Raw genomic sequence first — 21,804 nt, 5'->3', positions numbered from 1 at the left:
AAAAACGATAAAAACACGTTATTAAGCTCCGAAATAAAATTTTCTTTGTTAAAGTCCCCCCTAACATGACCCAGGTTTTTCAACCTCTTGACCTGACCGTTAATGGGCATTGCAAGTCATTTTTGAGAAAAACGTTTGCAGAATGGCTATCTAGGCAATTTATCAATCAATTGTCTCTCGGGAAGAAGGTGGAATAAATCGAGATGAAGTTTCCTCTAACAACTATAAAACCAATTCATGCCTCCTGGATTATGGATTTCTACAATCATATGTCCACTGATTAAGGTATCAAAGTCATTCGAAATGGCTGGAAAGCTTCAGGAATAATAGGAGCTGTCCAACGTGGTTCGGTTGAATTAGCTCCGATCGATCCCTTCCAAGATTTATCTTCATTACCTCCAACCCCAACAGAAGAGATGAGCGAATTAATCTGAAGTATTCGAAGATTTTGTTAATGGGCAATTAGATTACGACGAAGATAATGAGTCTAAGTGGGAGGATGGTAGCGACGATGAAAACTTCAACCGAAACGCATTTGACTTTATAATTGATGACCAACATAATTTGTAAAACAAATTTGGATTACGTTTAGAAAAGATACGTCAATGGAATAGTTTGCATTCCCATTTTTTAACAAACTCCATCGTATGACAAAAAATTAGTCACTTAGGCCACCGCAAAAATTAATTCCCGCCAAATTTTATTTTCTTCTGCATCCGCCAAAATTAATTCCGCCAAATTACGCTAAAATTGACGGTTTGGGTCGTCCGCCAAAATTTCTTTCTGCCAAAATTTGTTCCCTTAAGGTAGTGCCAATATGAAGAATGATGTGATCTGTCTTCCGTTTTAATGATAGTTTAATGTACTCTGACATGCATTCGATTTTTGCACCAGAAAAAGATTTTTTATCCCCTATCAGTTCATTTCTTTCATTTTCCAAATCCGATATTCGTTGATTGAAATTTAGGTTAGCTATTATCGAAAATTTCATTCACACTACTCCAACCATCATAAAAACAATTATAACATTTGGCTTGTTTATATAGCGAAAGGCCGCCGCTTCACAAGATTGTACATTCCTAATTACTGACAATAACAATATTTTATAGAGAACTGATTTAATAAATTTAGATATTGTCAGAATCGATGTTACATTCTGATACAATACTCTGGAGGTCAACGTCACTCATTATCACATTTGTTGCTGTTCTTGTGCCTCTAAGACATAGTAGGCGGCTCCTCAACAAAGCAAAATTTAATCTCGTTCTAATCCATAAGCTGGACATGCTTTTGGTAACCTTTCTTTTTGCAGCTAGATGTTCGGCCGCTTGAGAATAGAAACGACTACATTCCCGACTCATTCCACCAAAACACGTAAAAACAAGAGGGGTGAAAAACCCGTTTTCAACCTGCAGTATACGTTGGTTATACTGTCTTTTCTTTTCATTTTCGTTCTTCTTGTGTGCAGCTGGAAGACTCTGATTCAAATTACATTTGGCAATTGGGTTGAAAACACTGACATCGCAAAAAGCCGTTTGTCCTCTGATCCAGAATCCTCTTGCTGACACATCAGCTCTTGCTTCATTTAATGTGTTTGCTGATACGTGTACAAGTTCTTCACCTGTCAATTGAGTGAGCGTTGGTTCAATAACAACATGTGCACATATCTCCCCAAGTATCTCGGCAGTCATATTTCTTAGCTCCCACTACAAGAATTTCTGGTCTCATCTGAAAATCATGCCAATGATAGTTTAGAGGGGAAATAGAGGGGGAAATGATCCCCTCTAAACTATCATTGGCAGGACTTTTCAAAATCTCTCTTCCAACCACTTCTAAGTTAATATTATCCAACAAAATCATTTCTTACTCTAATGTTCCATATTTTCGTTTCTTCATCATTCTGATATTTGGCAAATCTATACAACTTTTCTTTATGTTACCGCTCATGTTGGACGGACGATCAATTTAGCAATTTTAGAAGCTGTCTGCGCCGCTCGCAGCTTTTTGTACTAAATATTTCTGTCTACCGTAAAACCTCCAATTTAGTGCGCCCTCTAATTAGTGCGGATGTCCTTTTTTTCCGAAAATTGAACAATATTTTCCCCTCTATTTATTAATGCGGATGAGTTTTAAGGAATTTTCGATTCTCACTTATACTTTTACTTTGAAGTAGATTTTGTATGATCTTCACGCATCCAATTCGGCAAGTCCAATGCTCATCATGTTAATAATGCTGTTCGTGTTAACCTTTCGAAACTGAACATAATTTGGTATCAGTGGCTCATCAGGAACAGTAGCAAGAAAGCAATCCAACTTCAACTTGAAACAGTCTATGCTGCAATCAGATAGGTTGCGTATTGCTTTTGGTAGACCATTAAACAATCGTACTCCTTGGACAGCCAAGCTAGCACAACGAATCTTATAAAATGTCCCTTTCATCACTACAGGAACAACACATTTTCGACCCAAACGATCATTCGTGTACCATGTGATGCCTCCCTTCCCAGTTTCCTGACCAAAGTTTGGTACTATTTTTTCAATCACTTTCCAGATGTAAATTATGGCATACCGTTCTCTTCTTCTCTTCAGAGAATACAGTTTCAATCTTTTTAGTACGTCCCAGTACGAAATACCTTGAGTTCCAAGGATTTTTCTAGTAAAGTTTCTTTGCACCATTTTTATGTCTTGTATTTGTCCTTTCATTAGTGGAGACCATAACTGGGAACAATAGTCAAGGTGGGGAATAACTAATGATTTCCAAAGAGTCAACATCACGTTTTTTTCTCTGCTCTTGAATGTTCGTAATATTCATCCAGTTATCCTGTTTGCCTTTGATATAAGGTTTGAGATATGCTTATTAAATTTGCAATCATACGACATTATAACTCCCAAGTCCTTCACAGTGATTTTTTTGTTAATCTTTTCTGACGTGTTACTTAGATATACACAGAGTGGTTTCAAAGACTCAATCTTTCCATAACTTAGGTGCTCGAACTTTCACCCATTGAGTTTCATATTATTTTCAGTTGTCCACTTATAAATTATATTTAGATCACTTGGGAGTTTAAAGGTGTCCATGAGGCCATTAATCTCTTTCAGAATTCGTGTGTCGTCTGCAAAGCTGGTTGCTAAAGAATATTTTAAGTTCTGATTGACATCATCAACCATGATTAGAAAAAGCAGTGGGCCAAGAACAGACCCCTGTGGAACCCCTGATCCAACGTTAGCGGGTATAGATTTTACACCATTGACATAAACATGTTGTATTCTGTCTTTAAGGAATGATTTAATCCATTTTATCAGTTTGTCATTTATACCAAGTTGCTTCAGTTTAGCAACTAAGACTTCTCTTCTAATTTAGTACAATAATGGTCAAAATTCCCTCTAATTATAGTGCGGATTAAAAAATGAATTTAACAAATTTTCGTCTTTAGCAGTTCTTTATCATACTAACATAATTACATAATAAAGCAACAAATTAAAAGGATCGTCCTTGTTATAATCGCCTTCTAAATGTTTTTTGGCATCTTCCATACAACTTTCGCAAAATCTACCGTTGCAGGCATTTGATGTGTCGCTGGTTGTGATGCCACAGATAAGAAAGGACTGCTTTACCATATTCACGCCGGATGAAATGGCGTTTTAAGCTTTCTTAACCCAATCCACTATGTCTTGGCGATTGGGTGGAGGAATCGTACCGTCGTCTTCATCGATCATCTTCGAAACATAGTGGACCCAACATTTTCTTAGAATAGCTTTAAAGGACTTTTTAATGCAAACATCCATCGGCTGGCATTTAAAAGTACAACCAAGGGCCGTACCTGACAAAACAATAGTGAAATGTTTCTTTTCGAAGCCCGAGGTTCGAATAATACATTCTTTAGAGCCAGTTTTACAAATGTTTTTGGCGGAACCATGTCAAAATAACCAGGTGTTTTATCCATATTACCTGTTAGTGAACGTGGATACTTTCCTATACGCATGTAGTGACGAGCATTCTGATAGAATTTAGTTAAAATAACTTTAAGTTGGTGAGGTAACTTTTGACTGACTGAAGTACGACTAGGGATAATCAGTGCCTCTTGCAGAATTTTTCCACCCATTCTTTACTCGTGCTAAATATGGGGTTGTGAGGTTGAATTACTTTGTTGGCCTTCTCTTTCAGCATTAACGAAGACAAGGGAGCATGTAGGTCCAACATCTGAAATATCCAAGCAACTCTGGACATCTTTTGATAAGTAAGCAGTCTACCAGCTCCATGATGATTTCCCTTATCGGATAGCTTTACGTCGCGTATAGTGGCCTCAACAATGTTCTCACAGTATCCTCGTTCAAAGGAAAATGCCTTAGCTGTTGCAGCGTAGGTTTCATTTATTAAGTAATGCTCTCGAACTTCTTGTTTTCTTTGCGCAGTCAATCTTTCTTTAATATTGCCATCAAAAGCCACTTTATTGTTATTGAGATAAAGGTTTGCAACAATCGTACTTTTCATACTCTCTTAGCCAAACGTTGTAATCATGATTCATTTCCAAAATGAATGCAAGTTCTTCGCTGAACAAAGTTTTCTGATATTTTCCAATGAGTCTTTTGGCAGGTCGCGACGAGGTGCCTAAAAATAGTAATTAGGTTGTTCAACAGGCCGTTTAGAGGCGAGGATTTAAAGAATTGACTCTGTCTTCTGAAATTTAAATTTATTTGTATATCTATATATTACTTTTATACAGAAGTTCATATACCTTATTTAGCTTCGACGTAAATCACATCATTATCTTTGACATCCACACCAGCCTTCTTATTAAAGAAAAAAGTAATATCTGATTGAAGTTTCTTTTTTTTACTAATAGTTTCACCAAAGTAACCAAGTAAATTTGTCTGGGTTTTCATTTCTAACAGCAAGGATTTCCAAATGTACTTGACATAGAAAAGGATAGTGTGTGTGAGCTTATGTAATATAAACATTGGGACGTCCGAATGTTTCCTTTTTTGAGCAAATTGCATTGAAATTTGCTCGAGCTCAACAAGAAATTGTTACCCCAGAGAACATTGCATTGCTAGAAAAATGAACGATCGAGATTGAGAACCAGTTTACACTTTAGAATTCTACCAGGATGGTTGATTCACTTTTTAACTATGCATTGTTGAATTGTTGAACACACTTCTCGTCAAAGATTTACAAATTTCTGTATTAGTCGACAGAGATTTGCAATCGTTTATAGTCCCATGCTGTGTCAAATACAATATTTATCAAACTAATTAAAAGGCTCAAATTGGAGAACATTTTATCATTGTCCCTGATGACACTTGTTGAAGACAAATACGCCATTGCTATAAGAAAAGATGGAAATAACAAAAACGTGAATTTTTACTAAATTACAGACCCGGCTGACTAAAGTTTAATGTAAACAAAGAAAGCATTCACCTTTCGGCGGCTTGGTCTGGGACTTACAGGTATCTGCGGATTTTCGGTTTCCGGTGATTAAACCGCTTTTGCCTAATCATGAAAACTGATACTATTTGTAAAAAACTACAAGCTCTTTATTGGTGAAAGCCGCATGTCGAAATATGCACGTAAATTGAGTTTAATCAGCAGGTACTTTCTTTGTTAAAATTAAATTTTAGGCGAACTGTTCCAGGATTTATGGGAATCACCGCATTTCCGGTTTTTGTTGGTTAAACTGCTTTTTTCTCTGCGTCTAATCAAAAACGATACTGTTTTTGAAAACTGCAAGTTTGAAAAATGCACGGAAATTGAGTTTAATCGGCGGGTACTTTCTTTGTTTTCATTCTACTTTAATCGACTGGTTCTTTTATTTAGCGTCTTATGAACGTGTTGTGTTTAGTTAAATGTCCTCTTAAATTTCATTTGTAGTCATTATGGCAATGTAACTAGGTAAGTAGCCTTGTGGTTATGAAGTTCGCTTTGTATTTACAAGTTCCGTGATTCGGTCCACAAAGCGGGCAAGTTGGGTGAACAATGCCGGTGTAAACATACAGTATGCATTCAGAACATAGGACTCACATTGGTAACAGTGTTGCCAACACTAAAGTCAGATAAATAATAATAACAATAATAATAACAATAAAAATAATAATAATAATAATAATAAAAATAAAAATAATAATAACCATGGGAGATTATTTTTGTTCCGCTGCAGCATTCGTTTGTATTACTTAGCAGAACATGGCTAACAGGCAACTGCGAAGTGAAGTTTTGAAACGCGCCCTGAAAGCATGCATCGTCCAACCGTTAATAAGAAAATATCAGTTAGTAGCCGTCCGTGCGATATGGGGAAGTGATGTTGATGCCCGCGAGGTCATTTGGGGCAAGAGAATGCAGATGGAGAACATATTGCTTAGCAACGAACAAGTATCCTGTTTTTTTTCTTGTATTACCTATATGGCCAGACCTCGTAAGAGAAAGTCGATGAGGAATGAGAGGGGGGGGGGGAAGAAGAAGGAGCCGACTCTAGCAGTGATGGTGCCGACTCTAGCAGTGATGAAACATTTCCTGGCATTTCTTTCTTGATCGCGTGCGACTTGCCAAACTGTACCTTAAGTCAATTTGAAACAAATTTGTCGAAGTCCTTTATGCAAGCCGGATTGAATTTAACAACGTGCAATGCTATACAGACAAGAGGTAAATACTTGAACCTTTCAGTACTTGAAATACTGTCAATGTTCTTCGAATCTCTTACGCCATATTTGATATTTGTAGGCAAAACCAGTGCATTGCAAGCGTTCTCAGGATCGTTATACTAAGTCTTGAAAGACCACAATAGGGAAGAAGCAAAACAGATAGTTGAGATATCCCATCGCACAATGATTAGGAGTGCAGCTAGAGATGAAGGTGTTCAACTTGACCACGTTGCTGTTATGAAAAGCGAGCAGTACTCGATGAAACCCTGTCAGCTAATTCTAACAAACATTGTCAATCCGTGGATATAGTTTGAAGGATGATGGAGAGGAATAGCTTTGGACTCTGCAATGGAGGTGTATATAAAAAAATAGGAGAAAGCAGATACACATACGTTTACTTTTTTTCGGTGAAAAGCTATCTCTATCGCTCGTTGAAAAACAAAGCAATCGCCAACGAAATTACGCCAAATTTACGAGAGTTGGTATTTTTGCTGTCAGACGGCGAGTGTCAAATAATTGATCAAATAACTCTGGATTACAATTACATTGAATGCTTGCCAAATGGAGTTTGTTATAACATCACCAAAAATGTTTCGAAGTCAAGCCAAATTTAAAGGGATCTCCCCGAGCATTCGTACTGTAATTCATCGTGAAGGAAAAAATCCCAAACCAAAGCCATTTATAGAAGGTATTTTTTTTTACTTTTCTTTTAACGCGTTGTAGCATATCAAGGTGGCAGTTGTAACGTGTTGTAACGTATTGTAACTTGTTGTAACGCATTTTCAGTGAAAAAAAAATGTTGGCTCTTTTTCTTTTAACGCGTTGTAACATATCAAGGTGGTAGTTGTAACGTGTTGTAACGTATTGTAACTTGTTGTAACGTATTGTCAGTGAAGAAAATGTTGACTCTTTTTCTTTTAACGCGTTGTAACATATCAAGGTGGTTGTTGGAACGTGTTTTAACGTATTGTAACTTGTTGTAACGTAGTTCTAAAAAAAGTGCACTGAACTCCATTTGTAGGTGTTGAAAATAGCTTCCCAGATAGAAATGTGCGGTTGCGCTTCTATCAAAAATGGTACCAAATTTTGCTCGTCAGTCAGTATCCCATGAAGGAAAAGAAATTGTTGCTGGTAGGTCCTCCCGATAGTGGAAAGACTAGTTGGTTTGCTCCATTTCAAGGTAATTAAATAAAGTTCGTGAAAACTTCTTTTTAGACGGCACTTACTGACATACATTTGTCCTTTTAGGCATTATTCCCGAAATGTACATTGCTGGCGTGGTTCGGGATGGTCGATTCTCAGGCCACCTGATAAATAAAAATACACAAGTCGTATTTATGGATGAATGGACTAGCGACAGTCTATGTTGTGAAGATGCAGAAAGAATATTGCAAGGTAAGTCGATGTCGATGCAGTACATGAACATTTACTTTGAATAAAATGTGGCAATTTGCAGATGGGATACCACTTTCTCTTATAGGCGGCTTGGTTCTGATCCCGCAAAAACACAAAGAACCGGCCCGTTTCCAATACAATTCGGGTTTTTTTATAACAACTAACATAACGGCGGACTTCGGAAATGGTGTAGATGGTGAGGCTATCCTGCGTCGTCTTGAAGTTTTCGAAACTAAGACACTTCGAGTGAAGGACAATAGCATAACAAGTAAGTACCTCATGAGAATAAATGATAACAATGGTGTAAATCAATATGCATAAAAATTAGTAGTGACGATGAGAATGCACTGCATGGAAATATTTGTGTACGTTGCCAACCAGTTGAAAGACATCTCGCTTTTCACCAGCGAAAACAATGTTGCCAAGAAAAATCAAGTAGGCGCTGTGTACAACGACGTTGATTGCAATCCGTCGGTCTTCTTGGACGAAGAGCAAACATTGGAAGCATCTAGCAGTGGTCTAAGCACACGAGTTCAGATTGAGAATGCAGTTCCGCAAGAGGCTATCGACTATGCCATTATTGCGGCCGACGATAGGGATGGCATTTTGTACCATGCGCTTACCTTTGATCATGAACTGTTTGACATAGAAAACAAGCTAGACAGTGCTGAATATATGCGCAAAATGTACAAAATAGCCGCTGGGGCATGGGAGGAAATCTGCCCATTAATTAATAACGATGAGACCTTGGTAGCATTCAAACGCCGGAAAAGGATCAACTGGCAGGGTAGTGACACGTTCTACGACACGTGGTTGCTTGCTACAGACTCCTGCCGCAATTGCTTCCCGACGAAAGAAATGAAGGAGCTCTACCCTGATTGAGCACAACTAATTGAGCAAGACAAGGACGAAGGAGAAGGTAGTAGCTACGACCGCAAAGAGGACGAGGAAGAAGAAGAGGAAACAAACGAAGAGGAGGAAGGTTATAGGGAAGAAGAAGAAACAGAAGAACATGAAATCAATGCCCAGGTGACAATTTTTGTTTTCACTGTTAAGCAGGAATATATGATGTTTTGTCCAGCAAATAACAGTACTGCTTTTATCGACCTCGTGTCAGATGATGAATGTGTTCCTGAAATTTCTTCAGTAAAATTAGAGCTATTTTTCGCAGATAATTCAACGACTTCGCTCGATTGTGATGTTATCTGCATTAGTTCGGACGAAGAAGACATTCAAAAATAAACATTTTTGCCTTTTCCTTCCCTCATATCCCACCACATACTCCTTTTCTAAAGTGACATGCGAAAAGCGGTTTTCTCTACAGAAATAGGTTACAAAGCGTTACAACGTGTTACAAGGTGTTACAATCAGCATGTCCATGCGTTACAAGGCGTTACAAGAATCACTCTAGCCATTTCCAAAAATTTCAAAGTCATTTCTTTATGGAAATAGGTTACAAAGCGTTACAGCGTGTTACAAGGCGTTACAATTAGCATGTCCATGCGTTACAAGGCGTCACAAGAATCACTCTAGCCATTTTAAATAGGAATGGGGACGAGTGTGCGTTTAATGAATGTCACATTTGCGCCATTATTAGCATACTTAAAGGCTTACAGCGTGTAGGTTTCACCTAAATTGTGTGGACGCTTATGTGTACGTTAAAATGGTGAATGAAGAGGCAATTGTGGTAAACGTTTCGGATAACGAATGCTCAGAATCTAAGGAGGTTTTACCGTTGTCACATTCCTGTTCAACGCTGGCAATTTCCGTGGAAAAGAATTGTTTGCCTATCAGATGATGAAGTTTTCCTAACTATACCGATAGCGGCTTTGAAGGGAGAACTAAGTTTTCGCGAACCGCCTTTACACACGAGGGTACTTAATACACCAGATTATTGGCCAAATCGTAAGAGGAAAAAAAGCCTTTATGTGTACGCCGGTTTTGACTGTAACAAAGTTAAAAGACTATTTGAATATTCTGGTTTTCAAAAATCTTTGTAAATTTACAAAGTTACTTTTATTATTATAAATTTTATTTATTATAAATACAAATATTTTTTTGTCTTCGCTCTAACCGCCAATGTACTAGCTTTACGGCTACAATGAAAGGAGTAGTTAGGATCTGCGAGAATGGAAGCCCATTTTGCATTGCCATATTTTTGTAGCCCAGCTTGTATAAACTTGTCCTCCATGGCACTAAAACTAACTTTTTTTCTGTCTCGTTTGAACAGGTGTCTCGTGTTCCAAAGTACTTCCAGACGTTTTCACTTTTGTGGTGTTACTATTGATTTCGCTTACAGTTAGAGTACACGTTGTTTGATCTCGTAATTTATCCATACATAACCTGGATTTTGCAGCTATATTGCGCGATTCAGTCTTCTGGTAATGAACTTTAGCTACCTGCGACGTGTGTTTTTGATCTTGAGAAAGAATTGCTTGTTCTTTTGTTTCTAAGTGTGCAACACTTTCGGTTTCGATGATTTGCCTATATCGTGTAGGATTTATATACTTACCAATTGCTTGATAAACAATTCTACCGAATACGTCCGAAATACGCGTCAACTGCTTACCATTTCGACACACTAGTAGATAATCGTTGGTGGGGTTCAATCTTCGTCGTAAAGATATTTTAAAAACATTCTGATCTATAAAACCATCCTCTTTCACGCCTTTAATCATTGTTACTGTAAGAGTTTGATACGTCATGGGTCTTAAAGCCACCATTAAAAATAATACAGCTACTATGAAGGAAGTATATGATAAGTCGTGTGCTGCGACACATGCACTTGCGTTTTTAGCATTTAACACAATTTGTTTATATTTGTCAGTATGGTATGGTATCACCTTTTGTAAATCATATAGTGTCGCCCAATAGTCTATACTGTTTAGATATTAAACACTTAAGATACACTTCCATTCAGCTTTCATTTTACGAATGAGGAATTTCTTAACACGGTGCAAATAAATCTCTGCAGCAACAAATACCGACAAATTTTTTTCAGTCGTACATGTGCTCCGTCTGTAATCAAGCATGTGCCCAAGAGCTTTCATGTAGCCAATTATTTCTAAGAATCCAACCTTCCATTGGTCTCTCAAAATTCTACGAAATCAGAAAGCATATTAATAGAGCCAACGCAGTAGTCGATAACAGGGAATGGTACTTCCCATACCGAAGAAGAATCCTCGCAGCACCCAGAGCGCGTCACTAAATTACGACACCTTGCTGATAAATATAACTGGAACGGGTTAGAATTCCCACTCGTCGTCAAAAAATAATAAAATTCGAAAATAACAACCACAATCTTGCGGTCAACGTTTTTTATCTATCGGGGACAAGCAAAATCAATATTTTGCGTAGGTCTGACTACAACGCATTACATGAAAATCAAATAAATTTACTAATGATTACAGATAAAGAAAAGACGCACTAAAACACCTACATCAAAAGTCTCTCAAGGCTGTTGAGTAGCTAGAATTCTATGGATCACTCTAAGGAAAATTGTTTGCAGGGCTTTAATTATGTAGAATCCAGTGAAAAGCACTATAGCTATTGCATAGATCATGAGGCGGTTAAAAATACGATGCCAAAGGAAAGTGAAAAATGGTTGAAATATCAGGTTGGTCAACAGCAATTCAAGGTCCCGTTTGCGATATAATGCCTATTTTGAAAGTTTACTTGTCCCGGTAGAAAATCGTAGGGAAAGTAAACCCTAAAATTGAACAAACATATACCGTCAGGCTGTTAGGGTTTCCGCCCAAACACCCAAAACCAGATGAGGGCACAAAATACGGCAAACTAAATACAATGAAACTAAATTTAAATAATTGATAGGAAAAACGGCAAGCCTGTTGAAAATGAGAAAACAAAGCCACATGAATAAAACTCACCAGCTTGCCAGAATAATTGTGCTGGATGCCCTAATAAAATTTGTTTGTTAAGACTAACTTGAATCGAGAATTTTAAACATTTGAATTTGAATTTGAAAATAAGTAAAAGATGCTTGATGTTGATGCAACTCTCACTACACCTCTAAGTTTGAGAGGAAGACTTTTTTACATGTTGAACTAAAAATATATATACAACAAACTTCGTTAGAGTTTCGATAAGTTACGTTGACTTTTCGTATCCTTCCGCCCTTATTTTTCATTACTGATTTTATCATTCCATATTGATATTTTGATGCGACATATGTATCTTGTTTCAAAAATAAAACAACATCTCCTTTTTGTAAATCGTAATTAGTTTTAAACCATTTGGGTTGGTACAACAACTTTAGTGCATAAACTAACAACCAATTTTCAAACCATCTGTTGAAAATGTTCTCGTTTAACTTCTTAAGATTATGTGAAATTGTTAAGACTCCATCCGGATTTCTTTCGTTATTTCTACCAAGTCGTCAACGGTTGGGCGTAAAAAGATCCATGGACTCAAAATCTGAAATAATATTGCCTAAAGCTAATGGAATATTATTAATACAGTTCGCAATTTATGCTACTGCAGTTTCCCATTGAATGATGGATAATCGCTCATTTCCGTATTTTTTCTCCGCAGATGACTTTATTTTGCGGATTTTCCTCTCCACTGTTCCATACATATTATGTCCTCTCACTGGACATACTTCAAACTCTACCTGTGATGCAACAAATAACTTGTTTTTTATTTTTGAAATTAAATTTCATGGTTGAATAACTTTTGACTAGTTGGCTGCCTTCATCCGGGAGCAATTTCTTTGGATACCCGACCTAACACGATAAACGAATGAAGGCTTGAACAAATGCATCTGAACTGTAATCCTCCATCATTTTTATCCTCGTCATTGATGTTACGGTGCATCAAAAACACTTTGATTGTCGTTCTTTTGTGATGTTGCGAAAAGGCAGAAAATGGACCAGCTAAATCAACTTGCGTGATATAGAAGGGTGGTGCAATGGTGCTGTTGGATTTTAAAATGAGTCCCATCGTTACCTCTATCGACTTTTTATTTAAATATCCACATCTTTGACAAGATTTCCTAATTCTTTTTACAATTTCTCTTCCGTCAATGATGAACGGAAATTGCAACAGCTCACGCAACACAGTTTCAACACCCGAATGCTTAACTTTGCTATGCCAGTGAACTTCATTTATGATACTGTAAGCTACCGGAGAATGCTTATCTACCACTGGGATGCAAAATGTCGTGGTTAAAAGATCTAACATCGCATCCGTAAATTTGCCAATTACTGTGATTTCATCAGAAGGGTAATATTCGACCGGTATAAAATATGATACCTTTTTTATAGGTAAATTTGTCGTAGAAGCTCTTTTTGTTGAATTCTGCAACTTCCAACGTTGATTTTTTGTAGAAATAAAAACATTCGTAGTCTGGTCCGGCAATAGTTGTCAAAATAATAGAGTGGGTATGTTTGTAATTATAGTAGCAGGAAACATGTCTATCTTCAATAATCGGTTTCTGAATAATATTTGTAAAATATCACCAACTCATTTAAAACGATGACAGCTGCAAGATCATCCATTATGAATTGTGGAATGAATGAACACACTAGGTTGAATAAAAATCAACTCAAATGCAAAATTCGATTTTACCCAACATTAAAATTTTTATCTAATATTTATCCAACATTCGAATCAAAATGTTGGATAAGATGTTGGATACATTTTGCTCAGGCCCTAGCGTATGTTATCTGCTTTTTTTTTACGAATTTGTTTTTCCCACTTTCAATCTTGACTTTATGACTAGTATTTAGTTTAGTTCACGATAATACTGGAGTGGAGGCTGTTTTTGTAGGGATGCACGCTTGCAAATAATAAAACTGCATTTTAAAGTTTATCATCCCACAAGTATAAATTTAAAATAAACTAGCAAACAAAAACGACCATTTAAATTTTTTTTTCGACATGCGGTTTTCATCGCTGGAAAGCAGGAAACTTGTAGTTTCCGAAACTGTTATCATTTTTTACTAGCCGCTGAGTAAAAGCACCTTGATTAACGAAAACCAGAGATGCACTTATTCCTGTAAATCCCACACACGGCCTTCAACGTCAACAAACAAAATTACCCACGGGTTAAACTCACTTCTCGTTCGTTTTATGACATGTGGTTTTTATCGCTGGAAGGTGTAAACCTTGTCGCAAATTAAATCAACGCAAACCGAAAATACGCGCATTTTCATAAGTTCTGGACCCGGCCGTCTCAAATGCAATGTAAACAAAGAAAGTACCCGCAAATTACCTCCCTTTCTTTGCGTTTTTCGGCATGTGGTTTCCTCCGCTGAAAAACATGAAACTTGTAGTTTTCACAAAAAGTATCATTTTCGATTAGATGCTGAATAAAAGCAGTTTCTTCAACTGAATTTAAAAGCGTGAATTTCCAGTAAATTACGAACCCGGCTGACTAAAGTTCAATGTAAACAAAGAAAGCATTCACCTTTCGGCGGCTTGGTCTGGGACTTACGGGCATCTGCGGATTTTCGGTTTCCGGTGATTAAACCGCTTTTGCCTAATCATAAAAACTGATGCTATTTGTAAAAAAAACTAAAAGCCCTTTATTGGTGAAAACCGCATGTCGAAATATGCACGTAAAGTGAGTTTAATCAGCGGGTAATTTCTTTGTTAAAATTAAACTTTAGGCGAACTGTTCCAGGATTTATGGGAATCAGCACATTTCCGGTTTTTGTTGGTTAAACTGCTTTTTTCTCTGCGTCTGATCAAAAATGATACTATTTTTGAAAACTGCAAGTTTGAAAATTGCACGGAAATTGAGTTTAATCGGCGGGTTCCTTTGTTTGTTTTCATTCTAATTTAGTCGACTGGTTCTTTTATTCAGCGTCTTATCAACGTGTTGTTTTTTTTCAGTTAGACCTCCTCTTAAGTTTCATTTGTAGTCATTTTGGCATTGTAACCAGGTGAGTAACCTTGTAGTTATGAAGTTCGCTTTGTATTCACAAGTTCCGTAATTCGGTCCACAAAGCGGGCAGGTTTAACAAGTCTCCTTACCGCGGTTGCATTTCAACCCATGCCATGTGAGGCAAATTGGATGAGCAATGCCGGTGTGAACATACTGTATGCATTCAGAACATAGGACTCACATTGGTAACAGTGTTGTCAACAGTAAAGTAGCTATCCTGTATAAATATTCAGATAAATAATAATAATAACAATAACAATAATAATAATGTGAGCAGCCATTGGTGTTTTATTTTACTTTACTCAGGCAGGATAAAACTTTTGATGACATCAGCAAACAATCCACTAAAATAAATTAAAGCGCTGATCAAGAAAATGTATATGATCATGTGCTTTTGATGAGCGGTTAATGAGATATAAGGGTTTAAAGACTTTGCTGACGTCAGCCATGACCCTGTCCAAACCGAATTTTTTTTAGAAATTTGTATACCTGTTGCCTCATCGTATAGATCTTGAAACGCTGATCAAGAAAATGTATAGGATCGCGTAATTTTGACAAACGGTTGCAGAGATATTAGGGTTTGAAGGTTTTTTGATGACGTCATCAACTCGTCTATTCCGAAACGGATTTGGTGACTCAGGTTTGGGAAACATACCCAAATTTATCCTAGGTGGTCCCTAGTTACCCACGCGGTGAAAAATCATTAAAGTCACCACCTCGTTTCCAAGTTATTTGGCCTCAAAGTTTTAGGTGTACTGTAATGGCTTCATTAAATTATAATATAGGATATTGACCTTAAAGTAGTGTTATTGACGTCGCCCCGTAACGTCATAAAATTTAACATTTGAGACATGCTTTTTTCGGCGATTTCAAAGAAAAATAAGCATATCAACTTTGCCTGTTACAGACACGGAACTGGCGTATTATTATATAGACTAGTCGATAAAGCCCGTGGAAAAATCCACTAAGGCAGGATAAATATAAAAGAGAAGCGTCATTCGAATTTTGATGAAGTCAGCAACCCATTCACAAAAAAAATAATTAGAACCTTGTTTTCACGTCGCCTCTATTGCGTAGAGCCTAATCTGCTGATCAATAAAATGTTTATGATCATGTGCTTTTGATGAGCGGTTAATGAGATATAAGGGTTTCAAAATTTTGCTGACATCAGCAATGGCCAGTCAAACCCCACAAAATAACGTCAGAAAATTTAGCATATTAGACATGCATTTTGGGTTACTCCAAAGAAAATTTCGAAAAGATCAAAGGAAAATAAGCACATTCACTTTGCCTGTCACAGAGACACGGAACTGGCGTATTATTATAGAGACTAGTCGATAAGGCCCGTGGAAAAATCCACTTAGGCAGAAGAATAATATAAAAAAAAGGTTGTTTTAGGTTTTTTGCTGACATCAGCCAGTGCATGAACCAAAACAAATTCGCGAAATTTGTATATCCGTTTCCTGTAACTTGCAGAGCTTGAAACGCTGATGAGAAACAGTATAATGTCATGTGCTATTGACCACCGGTTAAGAAGATATAAAGGTTTAAAAATTATGCTGACGTCAGCAATGGTTCGTAAAAACCTAAAATATTTTTTTATAAATTTATATACCTGTTGCCTTCATCGTATAGATCTTGAAACGCTGATTAAGAAAATGTATAGGATCATGTACTTTTGACAAACGGTTGCAGAGATACTAGGCTATGAAGGTTTTTACATGACGTCATAATCAACCCGGTAATTCCGAAACGGATTAGGAGACCCAAGTCTGGGAAACTTACCCAAATTGGTGCCATGTGGTCCCTAGTTACCCACGCGGTAAAAAATCATTGACGTCACCACCTCGTTTCCAAGTTATTTGCCCTCAAAGTTTTAGGTGCACTGTAATGGCTTCATTAATTATATAAAAGATGTTGACGTTAAAGTAGTGATATTGACGTCGCGCCGTAATGTCAGAAAATTTAACATATTAGACATCGCATTTTAGGCTACATCAAAGGAAAATGGCGATATCCACTTTGCCTGTCACAGAGACACGGAACTGGCGTATTATTATATAGATAAGGCCCGTAGAAAAATACACTTAGGCAGGATAACAGAGAAAAACAACCGTCATTTAAATTTTGATAACGTCGGCAGAGACATGTCAGAACACTTTTTTTTTAGAAATGTGTATGCCTGTTGCCTTCATCGTATTGATCTTGAAACGCTGATCAAGAAAATGTATAGGATCGCGTAATTTTGACAAACGGTTGCAGAGATATTAGGGTTTGAAGGTTTTTTGATGACGTCATCAACCCATTCCGAAACGGATTCGGGGACTCAGGTTTAGGAAACTTACCCAAATTGGTCCCAGGTGGTCCCTAGTTACCTACGCAGGAGATGACGTGAGTTATTTCCACCCGTTTCCAGGTTGTTAAGCCTTAATTTTAAAAGTGCAATGCATTGGCTTCACTAATCTTAATATACTTTCCTTTGAAGTCAATATTGCTTTACCGTCAAAGTTTGCTAATTTACAGAACAAATTTATAGGCGATGTTTTATAGACTTTATCAAAGAAATTTTATCCACTTCGCAAAAGTCACAGACAGAAGCTCCGTATTATTATATAGACTAGTCGATTATGCCCGTGGAAAAATCCACTTAGGCAGAAAAACAATTGAAAAGTTCTGTCATTTGAATTTTGATGACATCAGCAAATATTTCAGTATATTGAATATGCCTTTTACTAAAAAAAATAATCTGAAAATGCATAAAAAGAAAGTATATAAGTCATAATTTAACAAAAAAGTTCTTAAAATCTAACACAAAATATCAAATGTCAAATTGCATGAAATCCTCCCAACAAAACTTCAGACAAAATATGAAAAACAATGGCATGCAAGGTGTAAAATCTAGTTAGTAGAAAGTTACAACATTGACAGTCACAACCCAGACAGTTACGACAACAATAATAATAATGTCAGAAATAACACATATCTCTAATATGTATACATCTTATTATGTGATTATGTTGAAAACCTTCAATATTTTAATCTGAAGTGTCGAAAAGAAAGGCTTGCAACAGTAAGCACAGATCTATGAAATAAGTTCTTTACGCATTTTAAACATTGTCTTTTCCCTAAATGCTTATACAACAATACAACCTGAACAATATCAAAAAGCCAAACTTAAACAAACACAAAACACCTAAAAACAAAAAGTTAAACTTTGAAAAATCATTTATTCGGTTGCATACTATCCTCTCCCGCAAAAATATGCACAAAATGTAAAAATTAACCGGTTAACAAAACAATTTTTTGTCTAATGATCCGTACTGACTTTACCAAACATTTTAACCTGAAATGTCGAAAAAGCAATGAGCAAGGAGTAAATTTCAAATCAACAAAAATCATTATTTTGAAAACATTGTATATATATATGGTCCTTCCTCACAAAAGTTTACAATAAATGTAGAACACAAAGGTTTATGAGGAGCAAATCAAAATATGAACAAAAATCAGTTCAATTGGCATGTTCTATATTGTCTTCAGCCATAAAATCTTCCACAAAATTGATATGAAACCCATCAAATTCAACTCAGAAAAAGCAGTCATTTAAGTGCATACAAAAATACAACTTGTAAAATATCAAATTATTATTTTTAGTATATATAATTGCATATGGTCCTCCCTCACAACAGTTAAATTTTTGCACTAAATTTGCAACACAAAATACAAATTCTAAATAATTCCTATGGTTTTCCTCAAAAGTTTAATCAAAATATAAAAGATGAGAGGTGAACGACAAAATCAAAGTTTGCAGAATTTAATTATTTTGGTATATATATATATATGTCTATTGATATATGCCCTTTATAACAATATTTCAATCCAAAATGTGAAAAAGAAAAACAGTTTGCAACAAAATCAGTTATTCTGATGATATTGCATACACTTTTTCTCCACAAAAGTGTAAAAAAAGAATGGTTGTAGGAAATACTTCTGATTCAACAAAAATCAGTATTTGCATCTTGTACTCATTATATAAATATTACCCAAAATTTCAAAAAACTGTGATTTGGAACGCATCAAATTTATAAATAGAGAGGGATCAGTCATTGTTGTACAGAGTCCTGCCCGGTAAGAATTTATACAAAATATAAAAAAAAACAAGTTTTTTCGGTGTTGTACTCCCTCAAAAAAGTTGAAACTTTTCTTAATTGAGACAAAATGCCATAAACAAAAACATTTTAGTCAGAACATCTAGAACAACAAAAATCACTACACTTAAGGTACCAGAATTACTACATGTTAAATAAAAATTGTTTCGTCTTATTGCATGTAACCGATGTATATAAGTTTAGTTACACAAATTGTGAAAAATACATTATTTGCTTAAAAACAGTCCTTAAACTCTTCTTAAATATTATGTAATACTTTTTTAAAAGTTATTGTGGCTTGTTAATTTAAGCTTAAAATGTCAATTAAAATTCTTGACGGCGATTCAACATGGGCGAGTGAATGTTACCATAGCCCCGGGTTAACTCAAGCCATGTGAGGGAAATTGGGAAGATGGCACACTGTGTGGGCCGTTGGATGTTGCTGGGAGTTGTCTAGTAGAGTGCGGGCTCTAATTGGGTCTGCGTAGCTCAAAATGAGCATTAAATACTCTAGGACTCTCCATCTACGCCATGGCCCCTCCTGGAAATAATAGACAGGGTATATCCCTCGATATTTGTGAGGCTAGCCATGTAAAATATGCACATCTATCTATCTATCTATAAGTTACAGTCACATTCTTAGCAAAGACAACTAAGATTAGCTTACATGTAAAAAGCAACATAAAACTGAAGCTGCCTGGTTAATATATCAAATAAGCTCATCATATTTACCTACTTATATACATGAGTTCCAATGTTTACATTTTTTAAAGATTCTGGTGCATGGCCAAAAAAAATCAGAAAATCGGCAGGCAAAAAAATGCAGACTTTAAGTGAAAAAAGTCAAATTATGGTTAAAAATTTTTGTACTTTTTGTGTTCTAAATCTAAATTATATGCAAGTTATATATATATTTTAATTTTATTCTCAAAATATGTCTCTACCTGAAAACAAAAGTTTGGAATAGACTGGCACACGGCTTACCGTCTGCATTTTCTGCCTGCCGATTTGCGATTAAAGTCAGCTGTAAAATTTTCAGCCAACAAAATGATTTTTAGAAATGTGACAGATAATTTAGCTAATTTGCCCACATAAGATTTAAGGAGAACACAGCCAGCTTGTCAACAAAATATTTATAAAAAAAACCTCAAACATTGACTAACAACATTGAGTTTTGTACCTAAGTAGGGTAATGACTTTAACAACATCGATATATGTGGCCACTAGCTATTAGTTAAATGTTCACGTAATTGTGACGGTATACGCTCTAGCTAGCTAGTAACTACAAGTAGTTCTGCAAGAAAAGACAAAGATCGCATATATATATCAATTTAATTATCGAGAAAAATTTGCTTTACATCATGTTAAACTAAAAATAGTATCTTTTTTTTAATATACTTCTCAAAAAGTCGATGCTAAACCTTAGCTAGTATTTTTATCCACTCCACAAAATAAATAGACCGCCATGTTATGTTTGTTTTACTCTTATTTGCATTAAAACCCCGGGTAGGGCAGAAATAAATCTTTGAAGGGCAAGAACTGTTCATAAATTTTTTATTGTGATCATGTGACCAGCCTGTTCCAGGCCCTTTTCGCCGCTATCAACTTATCAACAAGGCAAAATACCCTGGCAACGAGGTTGGTTTTATCGTTATTATCGTTACTTTCTGCTTTATCGCTATTATCGTTATTTTTTGTTTTCTAGCTATTATCGTTACGTCTTGTTTTTATCGCTATTATCATTACTTCTTGTTCTATCGCTATTATCGTTACTTCTTGTTTTTATCGCTATTATTGTTACTTTTTGTTTTTATCGCTATTATCGTTACTTCTTGTTTTATCGCTATTATCGTTACTTCTCGTTTTTATCGCTATTATCGTTACGTCTTGTTTTTATCGCTATTATCGTTACGTCTTGTTTTATCGCTATTATCGTTACGTTTTGTTTTTATCGCTATTATCGTTACGTCTTGTTTTTATCGCTATTATCCTTACGTTTTGTTTTTATCGCTACTATCGTTACTTCTTGTTTTTATCGCTACTATCGTTACTTCTTGTTTTATCGCTATTATTGTTACTTTTTGTTTTTATCCCTATTATCGTTACGTCTTGTTTTTATCGCTACTATCGTTACTTCTTGTTTTTATCGCTACTATTGTTATGTTTTGTTTTTATCGCTATTATCGTTACTTCTTGTTTTTATCACTATTATCGTTACTTCTTGTTTTTATCACTATCATCGTTACTTCTTGTTTTTATCGCTACTATCGTTACTTCTTGTTTTTATCGCTACTATCGTTACTTCTTGTTTTTTATCGCTACTATCGTTACTTCTTGTTTTTATCGCTACTATCGTTACTTCTTGTTTTATCGCTATTATCGTTACGTTTTGTTTTTATCGCTACTATCGTTACTTCTTGTTTTTATCGCTATTATCGTTACTTCTTGTTTTTATCGCTATTATCGTTACGTTTTGTTTTTATCGCCATTATCGTTACTTCTTGTTTTTATCGCTACTATCGTTACTTCTTGTTTTTATCGCTACTATCGTTACTTCTTGTTTTATCGCTATTATCATCACTTTTTGTTTTATTTTTTTACGTGACGATAACACCAGGTATTTTGGCGTTATTTACTATATTTATGAAAATAAGGAAACCCTAATTTGCAAACGAATATAACATTTACAATCAACCACATATTGAAATCAGTTAGACACTT

General features: G+C 35.8%; 1 protein-coding gene across 1 annotated transcript; it reads left to right on the top strand.

The window, feature by feature from the left end:
- Nucleotides 1–13,524: 13,524 nt before the first annotated feature.
- LOC130625247 (NADH-ubiquinone oxidoreductase chain 5-like) lies at nt 13,525–21,747 on the top strand. Its single transcript, XM_057440302.1, has 3 exons — nt 13,525–13,706; nt 13,820–13,872; nt 20,789–21,747. The coding sequence occupies exons 1-3, from the start codon at nt 13,525–13,527 to the stop codon at nt 21,745–21,747; spliced, it is 1,194 nt and encodes a 397-aa protein (XP_057296285.1).
- The last annotated feature ends 57 nt before the right edge of the window (nt 21,748–21,804 follow it).

This window comes from Hydractinia symbiolongicarpus, chromosome 14 (genome assembly GCF_029227915.1).
Source record: "Hydractinia symbiolongicarpus strain clone_291-10 chromosome 14, HSymV2.1, whole genome shotgun sequence".
Taxonomy (NCBI): Eukaryota; Metazoa; Cnidaria; class Hydrozoa; order Anthoathecata; family Hydractiniidae; genus Hydractinia; species Hydractinia symbiolongicarpus.
This window is presented reverse-complemented; position numbering and strand designations above follow the sequence as displayed.